This window comes from Artemia sp. Qi Xiang Cuo, chromosome 4 (genome assembly GCF_049724085.1).
Source record: "Artemia sp. Qi Xiang Cuo chromosome 4, ASM4972408v1, whole genome shotgun sequence".
NCBI lineage: Eukaryota > Metazoa > Arthropoda > Branchiopoda > Anostraca > Artemiidae > Artemia > Artemia sp. Qi Xiang Cuo.
The window spans coordinates 31,844,874-31,867,227 of NC_142797.1; the positions used below are offsets into that span (position 1 = coordinate 31,844,874).

Genomic DNA, 22,354 nt, shown 5'->3' on the forward strand with positions numbered 1-22,354 from the left:
AACCTGGCAATTCGTTCAAGTAAATGGGATCCTTGCTTTTTTGGCAACTAACCTAAAAGGTCTCTTTGATACAGGTTCATTGATATCAACCATTGGTTTGCAATGTAATTTAATAATCATTTTTAATTAGATTTGCGTATAATGTGTTTAGTGAATATTCTTCCAAATTGTTATTTAACGATTAATTTTTTTTTTAAATTAATCTCTTAAAAGAGCCGAAATATTCACTTAGAAAATGTTCCACTGTCTTAGAATAATTCCTCATTGTTGTTCCTTTTGTTGTTTGTATTATGGGAAGGCAGTGTAGTCTTTGTCGTTATTTACATCCTCTGTATGTATTGTATGTTCAAGATTTTTCGACGGCAAGCATTTTCGAATGAAAGGATCCTTTTTTCCAGTTTCTGGTTCAGATTTTTCAGAATCATATTATAGAACCGATACAACTTTGTTAGTAAATCAAGGGCTTATAAAAATCAATAAAAACCATAAGAATTAATTCAATCGTGAAAAGAACATCAGAAGGCAAGGCTGTCATTGAAAGGTTCGTCATTAGCCGATTTTTTAAGTTCTTTCTTGGGCTTAGGTCTAATTTCAGCTTTGTTTTATTTATTGCTTTTTTACGGCTTTTCGGTAGGTTATCTTGTTTTTTTTTTATTAGAAATCCGTTTTGTTGTTGTTTTCTAGTGTTTTTTTTAATATATTTCCTTCGAATTATGTTATTATTCCTTCTATAGAATATTTTCCTTGCCACAAATACTGGGTTTTGAAATGTAATTGTAAAATATTCCAACATTTGAACTATTTCCTCTTTGCAGTTATAAAATAAAGGCTAAGTACCATAGGAGTTATGACTTAATTAAGAAGACGTATGTTCTGGCTGCCATCTATCTAATTGTGTTTTTTTCGTCAGATGGCGACGATTCCTTTTTTCATTTTGTGACAACTAAGCGTTTGTTTTTATTCCAATTCTTATCTGCGAAAGAGGATACTTGATGTAAAGAACTGGGAGAGCGAAAATGGAGAAAGATTGTTCAGTTACTATACACGACAGTGGTGTTATAATCTAAGAACTTGCGGTTTTTTTTATAAAAATTTTTTTAATCCCCCTTTCTCACTCATGGAAGTAGTGGAAAAATTAAGCTTTTGAAATCAAATTACTTTTGTAGTATTTTTTCGTAAAAAAAAAAAAAAACTGCTGTACAAATAAATGCTTGTTAATAATAATTGAAAACTTAAAAACTTTTCGTGGTCTCCTGAGCCGCGTTTTCAGGCTCAGTGGGTTCGAACACGGGTTGTTCTCGTCTAGTTTCAAATTTCTAGTTTTTTGTCTAGTTTCGGCTAGTTTCAGCGGGTTCGAAGTTTAAATCCCGTATTTTCCTCGAGAACCCGCTTTGTGAAAACGCTTGATGCACTAGATGAGAAAACCCGTGTTCGAAGACGGGTTGTTCACGGCTTAGCGGGTTCGAACACAGGTTGTTCTCGTCTAGTGCAACAAGCGTTGTGTATCAGTGCATCTAGTGCATCAAACACGGGGTTGAAACTTCGAACCCGCTGAAACTAGACGAAAAACTAGAAACTTGAAACTAGACGAGAACAACCCGTGTTCGAACCCGCTGAGCCTGAAAACGTGGCTCTGTAAAACTAATATCTGGTATTGTAACGCCTTTTGAATGGATGCAGCCAAATCGTCACCGGGTTAAATTTTCAGTCATATAACCATTGTAGTATTCTAAAATTAACATAATTCGGATTCACCGTTACTAAGGCAAGATTTTAGTATGACAATATGTATATCAGTGCCCTGCTAGCAGTGAAGAAGGAAAAAAGAAGAACAAAAAAGGACACATCAATGCCACTTATGTTAAAAAGTAATTTTCCTTGCTGTTCAAGCCAGGCGACTGTTAGTTCCCTGATTTGGGTTTTCGGTCATGACGATTCCAATGGTGTACTTTTTGTTTCGATCTGACTCCATTTTGTAGGGGCTTCAGGCTATTTTTCAAAATTCCCTTAACTTTTATTTTCAACATAACACTTTACTATTTAGTCTAATTTAGATGTTAGTTACCATTCCTGAATCAGCTAGAAATACAATTTTTTTTATCTCATGCCAGTTTTTTAAAACATATTTTTAGTTTTTGGTTACTAAGGGCCGTGGTTTGTCTATTACTAGATTACAGCTACCGCTGCAAGCATGACGAGTTGGAAACATAAGACTTTTTTTCAGTTTTATTTCTGTATGTCTGGTGTTCTTTGTTTTTTGAAGATATGACTTAAATTTTGGATTGTTTTGTCTGTTTAAAACTTTCTGTAACTACATCATGTACTATAAATCCATTACAATCTACAACTGGACTTTTTTTCAAAGGTGAAGGAACTTCATACATTTGAAGGATTAAAAACAAAATGCTCTTATATTATTTCTCTGTAACCTGTTTTTGATTCCCGCTTATACGTCGAATACATGAGAAAAAACTAGGCTTCTTTAAAAATTCCATAATGCTTTCTCTTTTTTTTTACATTAAATTACCTTTTCCTTGTGTAATACTTTTGTCAATTAGTTCATCGGGGTACTGATGACCGAATACATTTCTTGCAAAATCAAATTTAATAAAAGCTGACAGAGAAAACTGTCAAACAATTCTAGGTATATGTTTTGGGTTGAAACCCATTATCCTCTTTTTGCTCTTTTTTTTTTACTGAAATATCCAGATTGAGTAAAGTTATTTTCAGATTCTGTTTTAGCCTACTTAAACTTTAGCTAATTTGTTCAAGCAATCATCTGAAAATTAAGGAAATAAAAAAAATGAATAATTTGTAGTCTCATAATTTCCACACACATACACACACAAAAATCTTTTGGATAAATAAGACGTTGAAAATACAAATTTAATTTCTGACTGTGATGCTTTTGAAAAAAAAAAAGACCGGCTAAGGGTTTGATAGACATAGCGTTTTCTTCCAGCGTTTAAGAGCGCATACATGCAACCGGCTTTATCACAGAAAAGATAGGTGTTCTTGGCAAATAATTTTCTAATATCTAAATTATAGACACTCAATGAAGACGATTTGCTTTGCTAAGCCAACAGAAGCATATTGAGTGAGCTACTAAGCAACTCGAGAAATCCTATATTGAAAATATTTTAACATACAGAAAAAATTTTCAGATTTAAAAGTCAGCTTAAAACGATGAAAATGAGCACGAATCGAGAAAGACATCATAGTTCTAAAGCTGACATATAGTACGCCTGTATTGAATTATAGTTAGGGCTGTTAGCTTGAAAAACACGACGTCTATCCAGCCAACTCTGGACTCCTAGGGGTATGCAAGTTTGTAATATTTTGTTCCAATCTCTTAATGAAAAGATTTCTCCATCCGTTGTTATTTCTTTGTTTATGATGGAAATGCAGTGTACTATTTGTAGATATTTAAAATAGGATTTACAATTAGTGCCAATTAATGAATAGAAAATTTGCTGGTACTTGTATGATATACGCCCTAATGCTCAAGTTGTTCATTCATTGACGCATTATAGAAGCGTTTTTTTTGGTTAGTTTTTTTTTCAGCTTAGCGTGAGACAAGCAAAGAAAAGTGACAGAATAGATAGAAAATATATAATTCGGGCTATATGGTTGCACATTAGAGGGTGGAGGTAAAGTATTTAGACAGTGTGAAGTTAGGGGTATAACAGGGGTATAACATACAAACACCAATTTGCTTTTATAAAACGAACATTGGTTTTTTAAAGTTCATGTGGAAAATTTGTCTTTGACCATCTAAATTGATACTTAGGTAGTTAAGTTAATAGTTCAGTAGTTGATATGTAACCAGTGATGATGGTGAAGAAATAGAGAGCTAGTAGGTATCCACAAAGAAGTTCTCTAAAAGGAACCTACGAATCTGGAATATTATTAAGACATTTTATTAATTCCTGGTGCTGATTTCCGATCCTTAACCAATTAAATGCTTTTTGCAATGAAACAATGAGATTAATTCTGAATTTTACAACTCGAAACCTTTTGTGGATTTGTTGTTTAAGTAGAGTTTCGAATATGTCTGAGAAATTAGTATGTTCAGATAAGCGATTCGTTCTGATTGCGAGGGAAAAATAAACTCTACGTAAAAAAAGAGATCCATTTTTTTCTATTCACGTCAGAATGCTATCCTTTTGGCTCCTGCTTTTCGACTTGTTTGACATCTGTTTTTTAGAAATTTTTTTAAAATATAGATAACCAGCCTTGCTTTCCTTTTTATTCTAAATGTTACTATCGACTAGTATGTACTAATATTTTTGATGTAAATAGTAGATATTCCATTCACTAGAAGTGTTTGCGATGCAGTAACGGATATGAGTTTTCTCAATGTGATATGGTTTTTTTATTGCAGTACTGGTGTTATCACCAGTATCACTTGTGTTGTATAGGCCTTGTGCAAAAAGGGAATGAGCTTCGATTTTATTCCCCCACCTTCGAAATCTCAAGGCTTTAAAATAGTTTCCCTAATTTTATATACGTTTTGGTTTTCTTGCAATTTTTAACCCCCATCCCCTCTCAGAAATAGATTGGGTGTTTCCAGTAATAAAGTAGAAATTATAATATAGTATAGTATTATAGTACTATAGTATTATAGTATTACATAATATAGTATTATAGATAGTTTCGATCCATTTTGGTGCATAGTTCATACAATTAAATTTAATAGTTCCAAGATAGATATCTTGAAGCATCAGGTGAAGTGTTGATCCACAAAATTGCTAGAAAAGTTACTGTAAAAATTGTTTATTTATTTATTTTTTTTTTAATCTGCGTCTTTTTTTCGTTCTTCAGATCTACTTCTATTCCAAAATTCAATGGCTTGCACAAGTCTAAATTAGAGGGAGGGGTATGCCAAAGGTAATAGCTATTTTGGATTCACGTGCCGAATTAAAAATACCAACAATTTAGCCAACAGTTCTCCATTATATTTTCAAAACAAGCCATGAAAAAGGGGAAAAAACTTCATTTGCTCTTTTAAGACTAGTCTCAGCTTATCTTGAGCTAGCTTTCTGATGAAGCTTTTTCTTCTTTGTTTGGAAGTTACGACTCTATGGAATTTCTAACAAAACAAGAGCTATATATCTTTTGACTTTTTCTGAAAGTAGTTGTTTCTGAATTACTCTTCTGGGTGTCGTTTTAGAGAACAACTGCTCTTAGTTCTTATGAGATATGTTGGAAAGTCTCTTCTCCAAAAATTTTGAAAACTTTGCTCCGTTGTTTGTCTCCTTTTTTTTCTATTTTCAGAACTGTTTTAACTTAGGCTCGGAATTAAAAGTCTCAATTTGGTTGAGTTGTTGTTTTCCGCATTGTGGAACTGATATATTTTCGTTAACTTCTGACCTATGGCTAAAGGGTTTCGTAATTCTGTAACATATATTGAATTTTTTTTGGAGGGGGAGGGGAGTAAAACAATCGCTGAATGCAAAGGGAAAAAAGAGAAAGGAGGAAGGGTCCACTTGTTTTAAGCTTCTCGTAGGTCAAAAATGGTTGCTGTTACTTTCGTTTCTTCTCTCTCTCTCTCTCTCTCTCTCTCTCTCTCTCTCTCTCTCTCTCTCTCTCTCTCTCTCTCTCTCTCTCTCTCTCTCTCTCTCTCTCTCTCTCTCTCTCTCTCTCTCTCTCTCTCTCTCTCTCTCTCTCTCTCTCTCTCTCTCTCTCTCTCTCTCTCTCTCTCTCTCTCTCTCTCTCTCTCTCTCTCTCTCTGCGCTCTGTCAAGCGACGTTCTAACGCCAAACGCCAGTACAAAATATAGTTGAATTAATAATATACTCCAATTTTTTGTTTGAAAGACTTAGCATTTCTCATACTTTTAAGTATGCGAGGACCCTTAAATAATGTCTCTTGATGTTTAGGGCCTAAAGCTTTGTTTTTTTGAGCACCTGAGAGACACTACTATCTAGGCAAACTTTGCACTATCCTTTTTTAGAGAGTCGGAAATGGAATTAGTGCTCTGGAAATTGCACTTGGAACTTCTCCGAGGTAAACTTATTTTCAGTATTTGAAAGCGGTTTCCTCACCTATTTTAGTGCTTGTTGGTCTTTGCTGACTAGAATCTTAAAGTCCAATTATGTTAAATAAAGTTACATAAAGACAAACATAAGCATTTAGAACGCAAATACACCCTTCCCACTTCGACTTTCTGCCAGGTTGGACGGTTTCATCCTGTTACATGACGAGAATAATTTTACCAAATTACCTCTGACGATAAATTGTGCAAAATAATGAGGAAGCTTGTAGGCTGTCAGTGCCACCTATTATAATTTGAACTCGAAAACATTTTCTTCCTGCTACGAGCTCTTTGATTTTTTTTTTTGTTCATTTATCCGTTGCCTTTATGTACTCGCTAAGACCAACCATTGCTCTGCTATTGTGATTAGTTCTACCAGGGTTAGTGAATAATTCAGAAGGCGAGATCGAACCTTATCTAATTTTAAAGGAGAGTGGAAAAGCTAAAAAGTCCGTTTTGGGCTTTTCGATTGTTACTAACAGATGTATGTTTGTGCTGTTTTTATTCTCTAGCCAAATTAAAACAAAAACCACTTGTATCTTAAAAGCTTTAGGTTCCATCTATTATTTGCATTTGCAAATAAAAAAGAGATACAACACATTTAAAAAAAAAAAAAATGATATTTTTAATTATTTTGAGAATCAATTAAAGAACACCGTATAGAACCCATCAATTGAGTGCATTCTGTTAAATAGAGTGACTCATAAACATAATTATGACGAAGTCTCGCATAACGGCTTTTGAATTTCTGTTGCTGAGCTGTAAGAGAATTTACATTGCTAATAGTCAACAAAAATGTTATATTCAGGGGTTTATGCGTAAAATGCATTTTTTCAAAAATCTTGCCTCATACACATGTCGACCGTTGGTTGGCGGGGGAGGTGATTTGATGATTTTTATCTTTAAGACAGGGCATGCAAACACGAAAAAAAAAAATGCATTTTCAGACCAAAAAGGAGGTAGGAGAGTGATACCTCTTTGCCCACTGTAGAGGGGATTTCAAAAGGGGGAATTGTTATTTCCTTCTCGTACGTGTTTATTGCTTGGCTTTTTTTTTGCTAATGTCGTGTTCGTTCCATCATATATTTTGTTTAATGTAAAAGGCCATATACGAATACAAAAAAAATCCTTCAAAGGGAAAAATTAACAGGGTAAAACATAAACATGTTAAAAGGGCAATAGTTTATCCCTTAAAAACGTAAATTTCAATAGTCATTTATGAGATGCTCCAGAAAGTGAAAAAGTGCACGTATTGTAAACATGGACTCTCACCACACTAAGATTTTACTCTGTTAGTATTGTCTTTCTTTTTTTTTGTGAATAACTGAGCTCAAGCAATGTTTCACCTGTTCATAATGTTTTTTCCTGAAGGTAAAATTTTCCCCAGAAATTAAGGTCCTAACTATTTCCTTGTAATGGTTTCTAAGAAAGACTGCTCTGGTTATCCTAACCCGTTACCCCCCTTCCGTGTTGACTTTTTATCCCTTCTTAGTTTTTGAGTGTGTACATATATCCATTTGCCATAAATTATGTATTTTGGGGCGTGTTTAAGAGGCTTTTATCGATATTCTAAGTGTTTTACTCTGCGACAAAAGGTTTTAAGTCCAATTATCTGTATTAGGAATCGCGAGAAGTTTGGATGAAGGAAGGGTGAAGATAATTTATATGTAAAGGGGGACACAACTATTTCTTGAAAATCCATATTTACTTTAAATCCGCTGAAATCCCGCCAAGTAATCTGTAGCTTGCAAAAACTCTGGTTACTTGGTGTTTCCCTCTGGTATAAGTATGCAGTATTTGAATAAGTCAGTATTTACTACTGCTACTGTAGACGACTCATCGTAGAACTTTGCAGCTTGGGGCCAAAACGGTTAGGCACGCGCTTCTCTTCCACTCCTCTTTGTTCAAAGATTAATTGTTCGCTCCCTTTTACAAACTTCCTATTTTCTTTAGATCATTTCTTAAGTACTCTTCCCAACCCATTCGGGGACATCCTGCTTTTCATTTGGCCCCAGCTGACTTGCTTTAAAGGCCGACTTTTCGCAACCTGCCATCTTTCATGCGTAAAAATGACCCAAGCATCTTAACCTTTCTTTTATGATAGACCTAGAAGATCCAACCACACTTTTTGTGCAGCTTATTGTTAGATATGTTTTTTTATTCACACGAGAACCTTAAGCTATCCTTTACAATTCCACTAGAAAACATCTAACATGTCTCTATCAATCTTGAAGTGCTCACGCTTCAGCGCCAATCGTAGCTATCATTACCGTAGCTTCGTTTATTCTAAGCTTGGTTCTAAGGCACATCTTCCTATTTTACCTACTTTTTTTATTTGCTAAAAAACCTGTGCCTTTAATTTTCTGTTTTAATTTTTGTTTTTACTGCATTAACCATTATTACTAATAACTTTATCTTGGTAAGCGAAGCTATTGAATTGGTTGGTGTCGTAACCTATAGTCAATCTCCAAAAAACTTTCATGAATAATGGCATTAAAAAAAAAAAAAAAAAAAAAAAAAAAAAAAAAAAAAAAAATGCTGTGTCCCTTGTTCCTTGAGAAAAAGTCCGTCAAAATGATTCCTATTGATATTACCTAATCCAATCTAGTATACCTGACACCGAAAAGAATATTTCTTTCTTTGATTATAGTTACGAGTTAATGCATTATGTAATTTCTTGTTTCAATTCATACATGAATGATATATCTTCTCATACTGGAAATAGAGATTGGCCCATTGTGCTGCGGGAGCACTGTTTATTCTCCGTACACTGTTGATTTCAATTTATTGCGAGAAAGTGGTAAGGGTCTAAGCCCGTGGTCTTTCAGAGAAGCAAGGACCTCAGAACGGATTGTATGAATATGACATTGCAGTTTGGAAAGCTCTTGCCTTGGGGTAAAAGGATGGTTTTCACTTAATCTTGATCCAGATCCTATAGTATACGAGTGAAAGAGGTTTTATAGTCTATGTAAGAGAGGACAATTTGAAGTTTCAGACCGTCTTCTGGCTTTCGAATGGAAAGCTCCGATAAGTGGATTCTATACTTTAAACATCATTTTGTGAGCCTCAACGTCGGCTGACTGTCTCAAAGGCAAAGGATCTATTAGTGAATTCTCCCAGGGGACAGGAATTCTGAGGAGAAAATTCTGCTTCGTTTGATGGAAAAAACTAAATTTACACTTCCTAATGATATAGGTTTCTCTAAAACTAAATATATCTATCTTCTTTTACAAAACAAGAGAAGTTACAAGGTTTTCTAAGATTTCAGGGAGAGTAGATGTCGGCTTTCAGTTTTCTGTCATTCATTCGGGTCGCTTATCCAAGCTCTACATGTTATGGCAAGACTGCTCACTCTATTCTAAATAGTTTGGCGACACAAACTAAAAAGGTTTATAATGGACGAGAAAGGCTGATTCTTTATGGTATCGGATCCCGTTAAGGCAGGGAAGAAGACAAGCTTTCGTTTCCGATTGGATCTAGATTGAAATCTATAAAAGGGCTTAAGATTTTTGACTGTTTCTTTGCTCCATCGCTAAATTGTCCTATTAGAATAAAAGACAGCATAGACATAATTTTCCTGGAGTTTAGTTGATCCTGAAATACATCTTTCTATGTGTGTGTTTTTTTTTTATTTTTTTTTTTTTTTTTTTTTTTTTATATTTTATATAACCTAAATGATTGTGCTAGAAATACATGCATGTTCGATCCTAAATGGGAGGGGTGGGGAGGTGCAATAAAAATTTGTCATGATGGTAGGGGATCCTTCGGACCACTCTTAGTGGGACAACCCCTCCATCCCCGTAGAGCTGTGGCTTGTTTTCCAGAACTTACATAATGATTTCTTTTAGCTTATTTAACACAATAAGACAGCTTATATTGGCCAAATAGTTCTCAATTCTTCAACTGTATCATCAGTTTTGATCATGTCTTAATCATTTTTATAGTTTTTAGGAATGAAAAATAGATTGCTTTACGGCCAAGACTTCTATAGTAGCGAAGGAGAAAGATATACAAATTTCCAATAATCCAAGCTGATCTCCATAATTAGGGTCCTAATCAAAATATCAAAAGGGAAATTAAAATTCTCAATTTTTGTTTTGATTTCCCATGTTCGGTCTGCTTGATCTTCTCCGCTAATGGCTTACGGTTTACTGAAAATTAATTCGTGATGGAACAATATTTTTTTAAATATGATAAACCTAGATGTCTATTGAGGCATAAATTCTGGGAAACTTTTCCACCAAAAAAAAAAAATTCAAATTGGGTAAATACAGAGAAAGAAGAATACCTTCATTGCATTCATTCTGTTCTAAAAGCCTTTCTTCGTTGTTATATGTAAAGAAATCTTCTTTAATTCGTATATTATTCACTGAATGTACAATGAAGGTCATCTAGAGTCCAGCAAATTTCTTACGAGAAAAAAAAGAAATAAAGAAAAGAAAAAATTCTGAGACTTCACCAATTGACACTATAGGTTAAATATTCAGGGTTTTACAACAAGGTTTTATACTCTGTTAAATAAGAATGATATTTCTTCTAATGAATTAATGGGAACATCTGAGACAGACAATAGGTTAGGAAGGACAGTCAGATTGGGTAACAAAAAAATGTATGCGACTTTTTTTGGACAAACTTAAATTTACGAGCAACCGTTATAAACTTAGCACGAGCGATGATAACTTTTTTTATAACATATATAAAATAAATTGTGGAGAATATTTTCTTTGGCTTTATGGAAAACTAAAAGAACCGTAGATTGACTGTGGTAATCCAAAATGCATTATATGGCCTTTTTCAAACTGCGGTTTACATTTGGTCCCCTCTTTTAGGCCATGTACACTGGATCGATAGATCCAATGGTGTTCTTCTAGTAAAGGCTTGTTCCTTTTCTCACCTGTTAAAATTATTCAACATTGGAGTTATTTATCTCAACATTATTTGATGCCAGAGCTACATTATCATAGCTCTGAGGCCTTGACAAAACCTCCACTATATGAGCAGTTTACTGGTCGTTACCAGTAGTTGAATATTCCAGAACGCGTCTTGACTCTTTTCTAGTCTGAATTTTATGTCGTGTAACACAATGCCTTTTGATTTTCTGGAATCGAGATCTAATTTCGACCAAGCCCTACCATCTTTTAATTGAATAACCCTTTGAGATACCTTGACATACCCGGCACCATTTGAAATGCTTTTTATTTGAAGAGCAAGTTTTATCCATGAATTCCTTGTTTTGTTCTTTTGGATGCATCTTATAGTTCAAGATTCATTGGCTAATATCTTGGGAATAAGAGTTTTCATATAGAAGTTTGATCTATAGATATTTCAAGTTTATTTCGCTAAAACTTTGATTTCCAAAGACTTGGAAGTTTCATCTGTCCTGGGCTTTAACTGCCGAGGCCCTATCAAGGAGCTTCTAAATTTAAATGGAATTTCTACTTTAAATTTCTAAGCTTGTAATTGCTCCTCGCTGTAGACATGGGCTCAACCTAGTGTTTTTGCATCAGTTCCTGTATAAGGCTGATTCAGCTTTTCACCTTGAAACATTCCAGCGGCTTTTGAAATCTGGGTGTAATAACGTTATTATCAGTTAATTAACTTCTGGTGACATCTATCGTCCATTACTTTAAACGTTGACTTATGGAGTTAGATGATCTAGTGCTTCTTCTCTGTTTTTAGATGAAAGTCCTTTGATTTTACTAAAATTCAAATGTTAGGGTAGATTTCACGCAATATGAGTGTAAATATTGGCTGGAAATCATATCTACGTCCCCAGGGAGTTGGGGATCTCCTGGAAAAATTGAAGGATGGTGAGTTTCAAAATAACTTTTTCGTGCTTTGACACTCCCTCCCCACCGGATAAACTTATGATCCCCCACCCACTAAGGGTTGAACCTGTGTTTGACTTCATTTGGAAGGGATATAGGCTGCCTTAATTGGACATTGGGACAAATTAACCATGTACGTCCCTTACTAAGGGTTACCTACACTTTCAGTACATTTAGGAGTACGACTGACACTGGACATGTTTGTACTTTCATGGTTTACTGGAAAGATGGTGTTGTTTTTCATAGATACATCGTAATACCTTATTTGAAACATATTACAGTACCCATTTATTTCACTGTATGTTAAGCGGAATGTTGTAACTTCAAAATGTGCTACATTAGAGAACGTAAATTTTACACTGGAGCCCATTGGACTGTATAAATAGAAAAAGCGTCATGTTAGACAAAGCAAATTTCGCAACAATGTCCCATGACTACTTTTGAATTGCTGCAGCCTTATGGGTCGCTGCTACTTACCAGTACTAATACACGAGAAGTAAATAATACTTGATCCAGTATTGCTGCAAACGACCAAAACTCCAAATACTGCAACAATTTATTTGACTCCATAATTTGAAAAAGCGCTTTAACTTGCATGCACAAATGAAGAAAAGACCCATTCTGCGTAAAAAAGTTGAAGAGGTAGACAAAAGTAAATCGACGAAACACGTGTCAAAAGTAAAAAACGGCGACAGTGCTTAAAAAGCTCTGACCTAGGTGGAAACGAAACTGAATAACTAGTTATAAAGGAAAATAAAATGGGTTTGATGTCCCTGCCAATTTTATTTTCAATGTCTATCCTCTTTCAGAGAAATTTTCTACAAAGGAATGGCCATTGAATCAATACGAAGGGCCCCTGAAATTTCCTATGGAGTCGAGGGAATGCCTGTTAGTTATCCGTTTGGCATTCCATTCCTTAAAGACAGAGGGAAAATCTAACAAATCTAACTCTAAAAATACCCCGATATGTTTTTTTTTTTCTTTTTTTTTGTGTGTTGCAAGTTAGTTTTTTATAATTACATAATAAAAAAAATATTAATAATAAGCCTTTGCTGATTTTGAAAGACATCTGTTAAGTATTATTTGATTAACTCTTTCACTCGCCAGGTCTAGAGCAATGGACTTGGCTGTTTTTACTTCCTTAACAAGGCCTTGGTTATTATGTATAACGGTTCTTGCTTGAAGGGTAGCTAAAGATGAGGATTATACTCTATCCATAAAAAAAAAAAAAAAAAAAAAAAAAAAAAATATATATATATATATATATATATATATATATATATATATATATATATATATATATATATATATATATATATATATATATATATATATATATATATATATATATATATATATATATATATATATATATATATATATATATATATATATATATATATATATATATATATATATATATATATATATATATATATATATATATATATATATATATATATATATATATATATATATATATATATATATATATATATATATATATATATATATATATATATATACAGAAAAAACACAAAAAGGGATCTCGTGAAAAGGGTTAGCTATTTCGAGTAGAGATTTATAAAAAAGTTCAAATCTATGTCTGAGAGGATAAAGAAAACAGAAATGCTAATTTGAAAATTTAATCGAAGTCCTAGCTCAGGAACTCAAGAGCCATCTATTAAAAACTTGGATTATATGTTTAAATGATAGATTTGTTTTTAGCATTATGGTGATCAAATGTACTAACTTGCTTGTGTGGGACACGTCTATTTGTATTGTTATTTGCAGTAGCTATTCAACTTATGTGAATCTATTCTTTTTTTAGCCTGGAAATGACCCATACTGTTTCGTGGAGTTCGGAGATCATCAATCCGCATCTGCAGCTTTGGCTGCTATGAACAAGCGAAACTGTCTAGGCAAGGTAAGGCATCTTTCGCACTCTTTGTTCTCCCAAATTACTTCCGTATATGGCTGTTCATATAGAGGTGTATATGGTTGCTCGTGTACTAGCTAATATTTAAATCATATGCTAACTTAAAGGACCCGTCTCGTGGGTATTGGCTTCGCTGGTCTTTTCTCCCCCCCCCCTCCGCCTGGGTTTATTTGGGTCTTTGACCTTCGCAAATAGAGCCCAGCTTCACATTTCACCACTCGCTTCGCTCGCTATGGTCAGCAGCTCGGATTACTATTATCTTGACTTCAGATTTCTCGTTTAGGAAAATATTTTGCTGTCCTAATTTTTATAGCGTCTTTATTACTTAGCATACTCTTAGGATATTTATCGATAAAATGCTCTTTTATCTCAATAAAAGAACAATTAAGATGGTTAAGCCATGTTTTACTGACGAAGAATGATAGTTTCCAAAAATCATATTTTTTGGCAATCCAAGTGGGGCCAAACGAAAGGGGGTGCCTTTGGAAAAGGTCATAAGAAAAGATAAAAGGAAATTCGAACTACGTAAATGTAAAGTAGAGCTCTAGACAAAAGGATGGGAGGACTTTGTGCAGCTTTGTTGGTTTATGTTGGTTTGTGCAGCTTTATATATATATATTTATATATATGTTACCGCGAATGTACGAAATCTGGTTAATGTCGACATTCACAGGTGAATGTCCGAACTACTTTTTTTTCTGCTTGGATTCAATTAGCCTGGCGGGTCAGCTTCTCCGTCTTGCGTAAGCTATAATGGTAAAATTTAGGTTAGTTTATGTTAATTTAGGTTAGATTAAATTTGTTTATAAATATCGGAAATGGATTAAAAACCTATTTTAACCTAGCCCAACCTAGCCAAGCCCAACCTAACCTGTCATCATCAAATTTTTCATTAAACTGAAAAAGTTGACTGGCAAAGCTGACTAACCAAGGAGGAGAAAAGATAGTTCGAATATTCACCGGTGAATGTCGACATTCACCAATTTCGGACATACACATATATAAATTAAAAATAATTACCCCGTATTTTCTACGTAGATGTGGGTTGTCATTTATTTTGTGAGCGTAGAAAATATTTATTAGTGTTTTAGGAATCCATTTGATATCGAAAGAAAATTGGATTGAAAGAATGATTTTCTCTTGTCTTGAGTCGTCTTTTCATTCCTATTGTCGGAACTTAAAATCAACTTGTATAAGCTGAAGTTCTCCCTCTCTTGTTGCTCTGTAAAAAGAAAAATAATCTCCGTTCCTACGATGCGGTGATTGACACAGTGAAACAAAACCAGGGAAATATAATAGGAAGTGTTCAGCAAGCCGTAAAAGGAGATAGAAGTGTAAAACATTTCAAACGACAGACATGTCTCTACTAGCTTTTGAATCTTCATTTTTTGAGCGTTTTCTTTTTTTTTGGGGGGGGGGAGGTTCTTATCTTTGTTTTGTCTAGAACCGAGAAAAAACTGAAAAGATGGCTACTTCTGCTACATTGGTCAATTGATTACTGCATTCGAACAAATTGTTACAAATAGTCCATCTATATGTTGATACATCTATGACTGGGAAGTGGAGGGATGGATCTTTTCTCTCCTCTAAACTGAAAGTTATAAAATTCGTATTTCTTCGAAAAAATGCTACCTCCATAATAAAAATCGAGATATCATGTGGATAATCTAGAGGTCTTCCTTTGGCTCAGGAATATATTTGGAAGATTCGTCTAAAGCAATCCTCTGAGCCATCTAAATTGCGCTTTGGACATTTAAGGCCGTAAACGCACTTTGTTAGGCTTTCAGTCCTCCTCCCTTGAAAATTCCCTTCACATCCCTTATTCATATTAGTGCATATCAATGTTTGAGATAGTCTCCTTCACAGCTATTAGCTATAGTCTTCCTCAGGGACACTTAAGAGCGTAAACGCACTTTTTGGGCGTTCAGTCCACCTGCCTTTAAAATTCCCTTCACACCCCGTAGTTGTAGCAGTATGCCTACATATCAATTTTGAGATAGTTTTCTTCAAAGCTATGCGCTTTAGTCTCCTTCAAAGACATTTAAGAACATAAACACCTTTTTTTGTGCTTTCAGTCCACCTTCCTTTAAAATTCCCTTTACATCCCTTAGTTATAGCTGTGTTTATCAATGTTTGAGATAGTTTCCTTCGAAGCTATGAGTTATAGTCTCCTTTAAAGACATACTAGGCCTAAAACGCACTGTTTTGGACTTTCAGTCTACCTTCCTTTAAAAATCCCTTCACACCCCTTAGTTATACCATGAACATCAATGTTTGAGATAGTCTCCTTCAAATTCGGACTGAAGAACTATGAGGTGCAAAAGAAATATTATGCAATAAGCAGAGTAAAGGCGCAGATCAGAAGGAAACCAAACATATTTGAACCACCCCACCCTCCCCAGTCTTTTTTTGAAATTAAAAATATTAATTTCTGAGGAAATATGGGGCATTTGATGACGCCTGACTGCCCCCAATAAAATGGATTACACATTTGATTTCTTTGCTTGATACCTGAATTTATCCCAGCGTCGATTTGTATCTTTGAGTCTCTTATTCCATAAAGATTTTGCGGTTTTAGTTCTCTTTTTGTCATTAGGACAGTTCTGTATGGATAATTGTGTCCCTCTTGCTTTCATGATTGGAATTCCCAAGCTTGTGAAGTGTTACAATTGGGAAAGTCCAGAATCTTCAATAACTATCTCTAACATCTGTGCCATTTTCCCTGGTCTCCATATCAATATTCGTTATGGTGTTTTCTGGCAATTAATACGACTTCGGGAATTAACTAGTGAGGTACTGCTTATTTGATGGCATTTCTAGAGAAATGCTTTTAGACTGTATACATATTTAATTGTACGAAGCAAATGGTTTTTGGCTTTGCAATAAAGCTTGGGATGTTTCTCTTTCTTAATACGGATTACTGGGGTCTAGTTGTCAAATGCTAAAAAGCTGCTTATTATAAGATCTCGAGTTTTTTTTTGTCATTATTTTTTGTTATTTGTAGGTTTATGGTTCTGCTGGGATTTTCCAGGATCCCCCATCAGAAAATTTAAAGCGGCTTTTTGCCCCGAAGAGAGTTAATTTAAAATAACATTTTCTTTCCGGCAAGCTTCAGCGAGACTGAAACTAGGAAGCCTAAGAACATATATAGGGTCTGAACTGAGAATGCCAGATAGCCAAACCTTAAGGAAACATTTAGACTATTCTGTGCAAGGTTGTATCCAGAATATTCTCGGTGTGTGTGGGAGTGGGGGTACTGTTCAAAAGACGCATCAAAGTGTTTTATGCATTTTTCTTACGTTTTTACGAGTCAGACACACATTTTTTGGGGGGGAGGGTCAAACTCCCTAAGTCTCCCCCTTGATACTGCCTTGATTGTGTGATATCTATCAACCACGGAGATTTTAGATGGTTATTACTTATTTGAGACGCAAAAGGTGTTGATCAAACACTTTCAGGGTTTTCTTACCATTTTGAAATATTCTCCTCATATTTGTAGGGTTTTTGGGAAGATGTCAAAGGTTTCTAGAGCCACTCATTATATAAAAAAAATCTTATGAAACATCTTGAATAATTTTCAAGTTGAAAGTAGTAACGATTCCTTGAAGAATTTTGTCAAAATCTTATGCATTTATATGCATAAGAGTAGATGTATATTATCTTCTGTATACTTGTCAAGAACAACGTGATTTTAGAGCAATGTATTATTCCGTATTGTTACAAATTTACATTACTCCACGGTGTCATTTCTGATGTTCATTTATTAGTTATACATAAATAAGATTTTGTCGAGTCGCTGTGCCCAATAAGCTAATAACCAATTTAGCAAATTCCAGTATTGCTGTGTATTCAAATGAATAACTTTCCAGATGTTTTTTATTGTGTCTAACAAACTTAGGAACTATTTTTGTTAAGAAAATGTCAGCCAAATTTATTTAAGAGCGCTAGCTCAATCTCAGCCAAATCTCAGGTTGGCTGAGATTAAGAAAATCTCAGGTTAAGCTCAATCTCATCCAAATCTCAGGTTAAGCTCAATCTCATCCAAATCTCAGGTTAAGCTCAATCTCATCCAAATCTCAGGTTAAGCTCAATCTCATCCAAATCTCAGGTTAAGCTCAATATCAGCCAAATCTTAGGTTGGCTGAAATTAAGAAAATCTTAGCCAAATTTGTTTTCGAACGATGTAGCTCTGAGTTGTTATTTCAGTTCGATATGTATCAGAATAAAATATCTAACTCGCATACGGTACTTAAACTTGACTGATCTTTTGACAATTTCAAAAATTCTCAGGAAAGTTAGCGTCAGCTTTAAGTTTTTCTCTGTTTATTTTTTTCTTGTAGAAGTATGTTTTAGATCAAACAGTTCGTGGTAACGAACTGTAAGTAAGGAGCGACCCGGCTCAATGGTAACCGAAACTCTAGAAAACGGGTTTTTGATACCAATAGATATATCAAAAGAATCAGATTTCAATGCTGATTTCAAATATATAACTTTCATCAAGTTTAGAGCTACCCATCAAAAGTTACGCGCCTTAGAAAATTTGGCTGATTTTCAAAAAAAGGGGGAAAGACCCCCTAAAAGTTATAGAACCTTAATGAAAATCACACCATCATATTCAGCGTATCAGAGAACCCTACTGTAGAGGTTTCAAGCTCCTATCTACAAAAATGTGGATTTTTGCATTTTTTGCCAGAAGAAAGATCACGGATGCGTGTTTATTTGTTTGCTTGTTTGTTTGTTTGTTTGTTTGTTTTTTTTTTTCCCCAGGGGTGATCGTATCGACCCAGTGGTCCTAGAATATCGTGGGAGGGCTCATTGGAACGGAAATTTAAAGTTCTAGTGCCCTGTTTAAGTGACCAAAAAAATTGAGGGCAACTAGGTCCCCTCCCACGCTTATTTTTTTTACCAAAGTCACCCGATCAAAATTTTTAGATAGCCATTTTGTTCAACATGGTCAAAAATATGATAAAAATGTCTTTTGGGATGACTTAATCCCCCAAAGTACCCAGAGGGAGGGCTAAAAGATATGAACTTTACCCAATGTTAACATATAGTATTGGTTATTCGGAAGTATACAGATGTTTTCTGGTGGTTTTTTTTCTGCTAGTGGGAGGGAAGGGTGGGTCGGGGGTTATGTTGGAGGATCTGTTCATGAAGGAAGTTTTCATGGGGGAAGGGAAATCACCATGAAGGGGGCGCCGGACTTGCCAGCATTATTTATTTGTTATTGGGAAGTATACAACCATTTTCAGGAAGGATTTTTTCTGGAGGGGGGGCTAGAGGAGGGAATTACTCTGGAGAATATTTCCGTGGAGGATGTTTCTTTGGGGTAAGGGACATTTCGATGAAGGGGGCGCCGGATTTCCAAGCATTATTTAAAAAACGATCAGAAATTAAATAAAAAAAAAAACAAGTTTTTTCAAATGAAATGTAAGAAGGAATATTAGAACTTAAAATGAACAGAAATTATAACGTATGTGAGGGGGTTTTCCCCCAACGCAATACTTTAATCTTTACGCCACAGTTTTTTTAGCGCTTTCAAAAGAGCTCTCTATTCTAATTAACCGGTCTTTGTGATTCAGGGGTTTGTGAATCAATTTTTTTTTTTACTTTTAATATAAAGAGTGTGGCATTGAATAAGGGGAGAACCCCTCATATACGTAATAACATATACGTAATAAAAAAAACAATAAAAAAACAAGCGATACGGCTCAATAGTAATCGAAACTTTTAAAAACGGAATTTTGATGTCAAGAAATGTATCAAAAGAATGTGTTTATAATGCTGATTCTAAATATATAAATTTTATTAAGTTTAGTATTACTCATCAAAGGCAACAAGCCTGAGGAAATTTACTCGATTTTTTAAAGAGGGGGAAACATCCCCTACAAGTGAAAGAATTTTAATGAAAATCACAACGTCAGATTCAGCGTATCAGAAAACCCTATTACATAGGTTTCAAGCTCATATCTGCAAAAATCTGCAACTTTGAATTTTTGCCAGAAGAAAAATATACGAATATAGAAGTTAGTTACGTAAGTTAATTTGTAAAGACATTCATTTAGCAAAAGAAAAGTAAAATTTTTATGCAAATAAAAGCTGCATTAACTAAAAAACGATCAGAAATTAAATAAAAAAAACAAGTTTTTTAAACTGAAAGTAAGGAGCGACATTAAAACTTAAAACGAACAGAAATTATTCCGTATATGAAGGGGCTGTCCCCTCCTCAACGCCTCGCTCTTTACGCTAAAGTTTTTTTATTGTTTAGAAAAATAGAGTTGTGAGAAAGTCAAACTTTAGCGTAAAGAGCGAGGCGTTGAGGAGGGGACAGCCCCCTTCATATACGGAATGATTTCTGTTCGTTTTAAGTTTTAATGTCGCTCCTTACTTTCAGTTTAAAAAACTTGTTTTTTTTATTTATTGCTATCAGAATCGCTAGTCCCTATTACTTTAGCCAATAAAACAACTATAATTTACGATAGAAAAGATAGGGACGTCAAATAAGGTTTCGAGCGGCATTAACTGGCATTCTCTAAATTGTTTGTGGGAGCTGAAAAACAATTTTTAGTTTATTTATATGAGTTTGTGAGAAATTAAACAGCTTAGTTTACCAATGTTTCATCATGTAAAAGGGCCACTTCAGTGGTATCACCAAGAGGAATGTTTTGGGGTCTCATTTCCTGTCCAAATTCAGACAAAATTATCCTTTTGATTTGTATTTATGGTTGAAAAAGCCAATATTTTAAAGGGTGTCTTAAAAAGAACGTCAGATTTGAATCTACTATAAATCGAATTTACATTACACTTACGAATTTACATCACAAACATTAACCTGGAGAACAAAAACACAGTATCAAAATATAACCTCAATGATCAGGATAACAAAACATGCAAACAATGTTGCCAACACCAACAAATAAAAATAACAGGCTTTTCAAGTCTGGCGCTTTTTTTTGACATCCTTTATATTATACATAGTATAATACTATCTGAAATATTTGATTGTATTTCCAGGATAAAGTAGTCAAACATATTTCAAATTCAAAATAAGGAACACTTAAGTGTGTCAGTTATAAACATTACACCCATCTATTAACCATCGTTGCCACTTGACATATGAGATTAATTACTTCATCATAACTGTGCAAAAAGGAAAATTCTCCAGAGATTATTCCGGAGTATTCCCCCACCCCGAAAATATTGAAAATAATTACCTACAATTACACTTACTTTTCCCATGTTTTAACCTCTCTTTCTCCTCCCACAAAGAATATCCTGTAATACACCAACCCCTCTCTGCCTCCCGTGGGTTTGCATTTAGGCTTTAACTTAATGACAGAAAAAGGAACGACAATTATATTGTGTTATTTAATCCTTCCACTTCTTCAAAAACCTTTTACTCCTTCTTTCCCTACTCTTACCCCAGTTCCCACCTGTGATTTAATTACTTAGTTTTGCAATGACCTACTAGATGGAAGCACAGGGAATGCAAAGCACACGCTTTTCTTGGGGAGATTTTGAAATCTCAATTTCAGCATTAATTTTTTGACTCAAATCCTGTTTCATTTTCAAAATCATTTACTTTATTCAATCTTTGATAGAAATGTCTTGGACATTTAAAATCAATAATTCAATTGGGGAAAAGGAACATAATCAAATCATCAAACATAGAAAGTACACACAGTGTCGTTTTGTTATTTGTCATAATTTTCCAAAATAATTTGATTATTCTATGAGCTGAATACAGATTACATCTGGTGAAGTGTCAAAAACGAGAATTTAGCATCTCCTGGATATGGGCAACTCTTGGAAATTTTTTCAAATTGAATGGATTCTCGTACAAATGGAAAGTCTTGTATTATTTCATATTATCCATTTCTCTCTTTTTATTAAATTTGGTTCGCCTTTGGTAAATATTTTTACAGGATTTCCCCCCTGGTTTGAAAGGAAGGATGTGCATATTATCAAATTACGTTTTGAGGGAGAGGCTAATGGACAGTATTCGATTATTTGAATGTGATTTTTGAGTTTTCTTTTTAATTTTCGAAGGGAAGCTAAGGTGTTCTATCTGTCATTAGATATTTTCAAGCACCACAAATTTTTTTTTTTTAAAATAAAAAGGAAATGGTGCATTCCCTCACAAACCTGCTGGCAAGGTTGATATAAGATCAAGAACAATCAATTTTGTATTTCGAAAAAAAAAAAAAAAAACATTATAAGCATCATTCCTTAGTATCACCCTGATATAAAAATGCCAAGACAGCTCATAATTTTTTTTAAAAGTTATGTTATTACGTTGTCAATTAAGGAGATATTCACAAGGGGCAATTTTATATGTGAAATAAACTGATCATTGGGAGATAGGGGGAGAGGTCTTGGTCCAACCTCTTCCGAAAGCTCTTAGTTTTAACCTTTATCCCGAATCCCTATCATTCTTATAAAACATATCCTTTCCCTAATATTGGCTCGAAGAACTCCCCCCCCCCCCCCCTAAAAAACGGCAAATATAATTTAGGCTAAGGTATATTTAATTCTAATAAGTTTTCCTAC

General features: G+C 34.2%; 1 protein-coding gene across 3 annotated transcripts in view; it reads left to right on the forward strand.

Annotated features, from left to right (window-relative positions):
• Positions 1-22,354, forward strand: part of LOC148953014 (cytotoxic granule associated RNA binding protein TIA1-like) — a 316,849-nt gene that overhangs the window by 117,302 nt on the left and 177,193 nt on the right. For all 3 annotated transcript variants that reach the window (XM_089088228.1, XM_089088229.1, XM_089088230.1), the window contains one exon: positions 13,697-13,792. In XM_089088228.1, the coding sequence (XP_088944354.1) occupies positions 13,697-13,792 (96 nt within the window). The remainder of the gene's footprint in view (positions 1-13,696; positions 13,793-22,354) is intronic.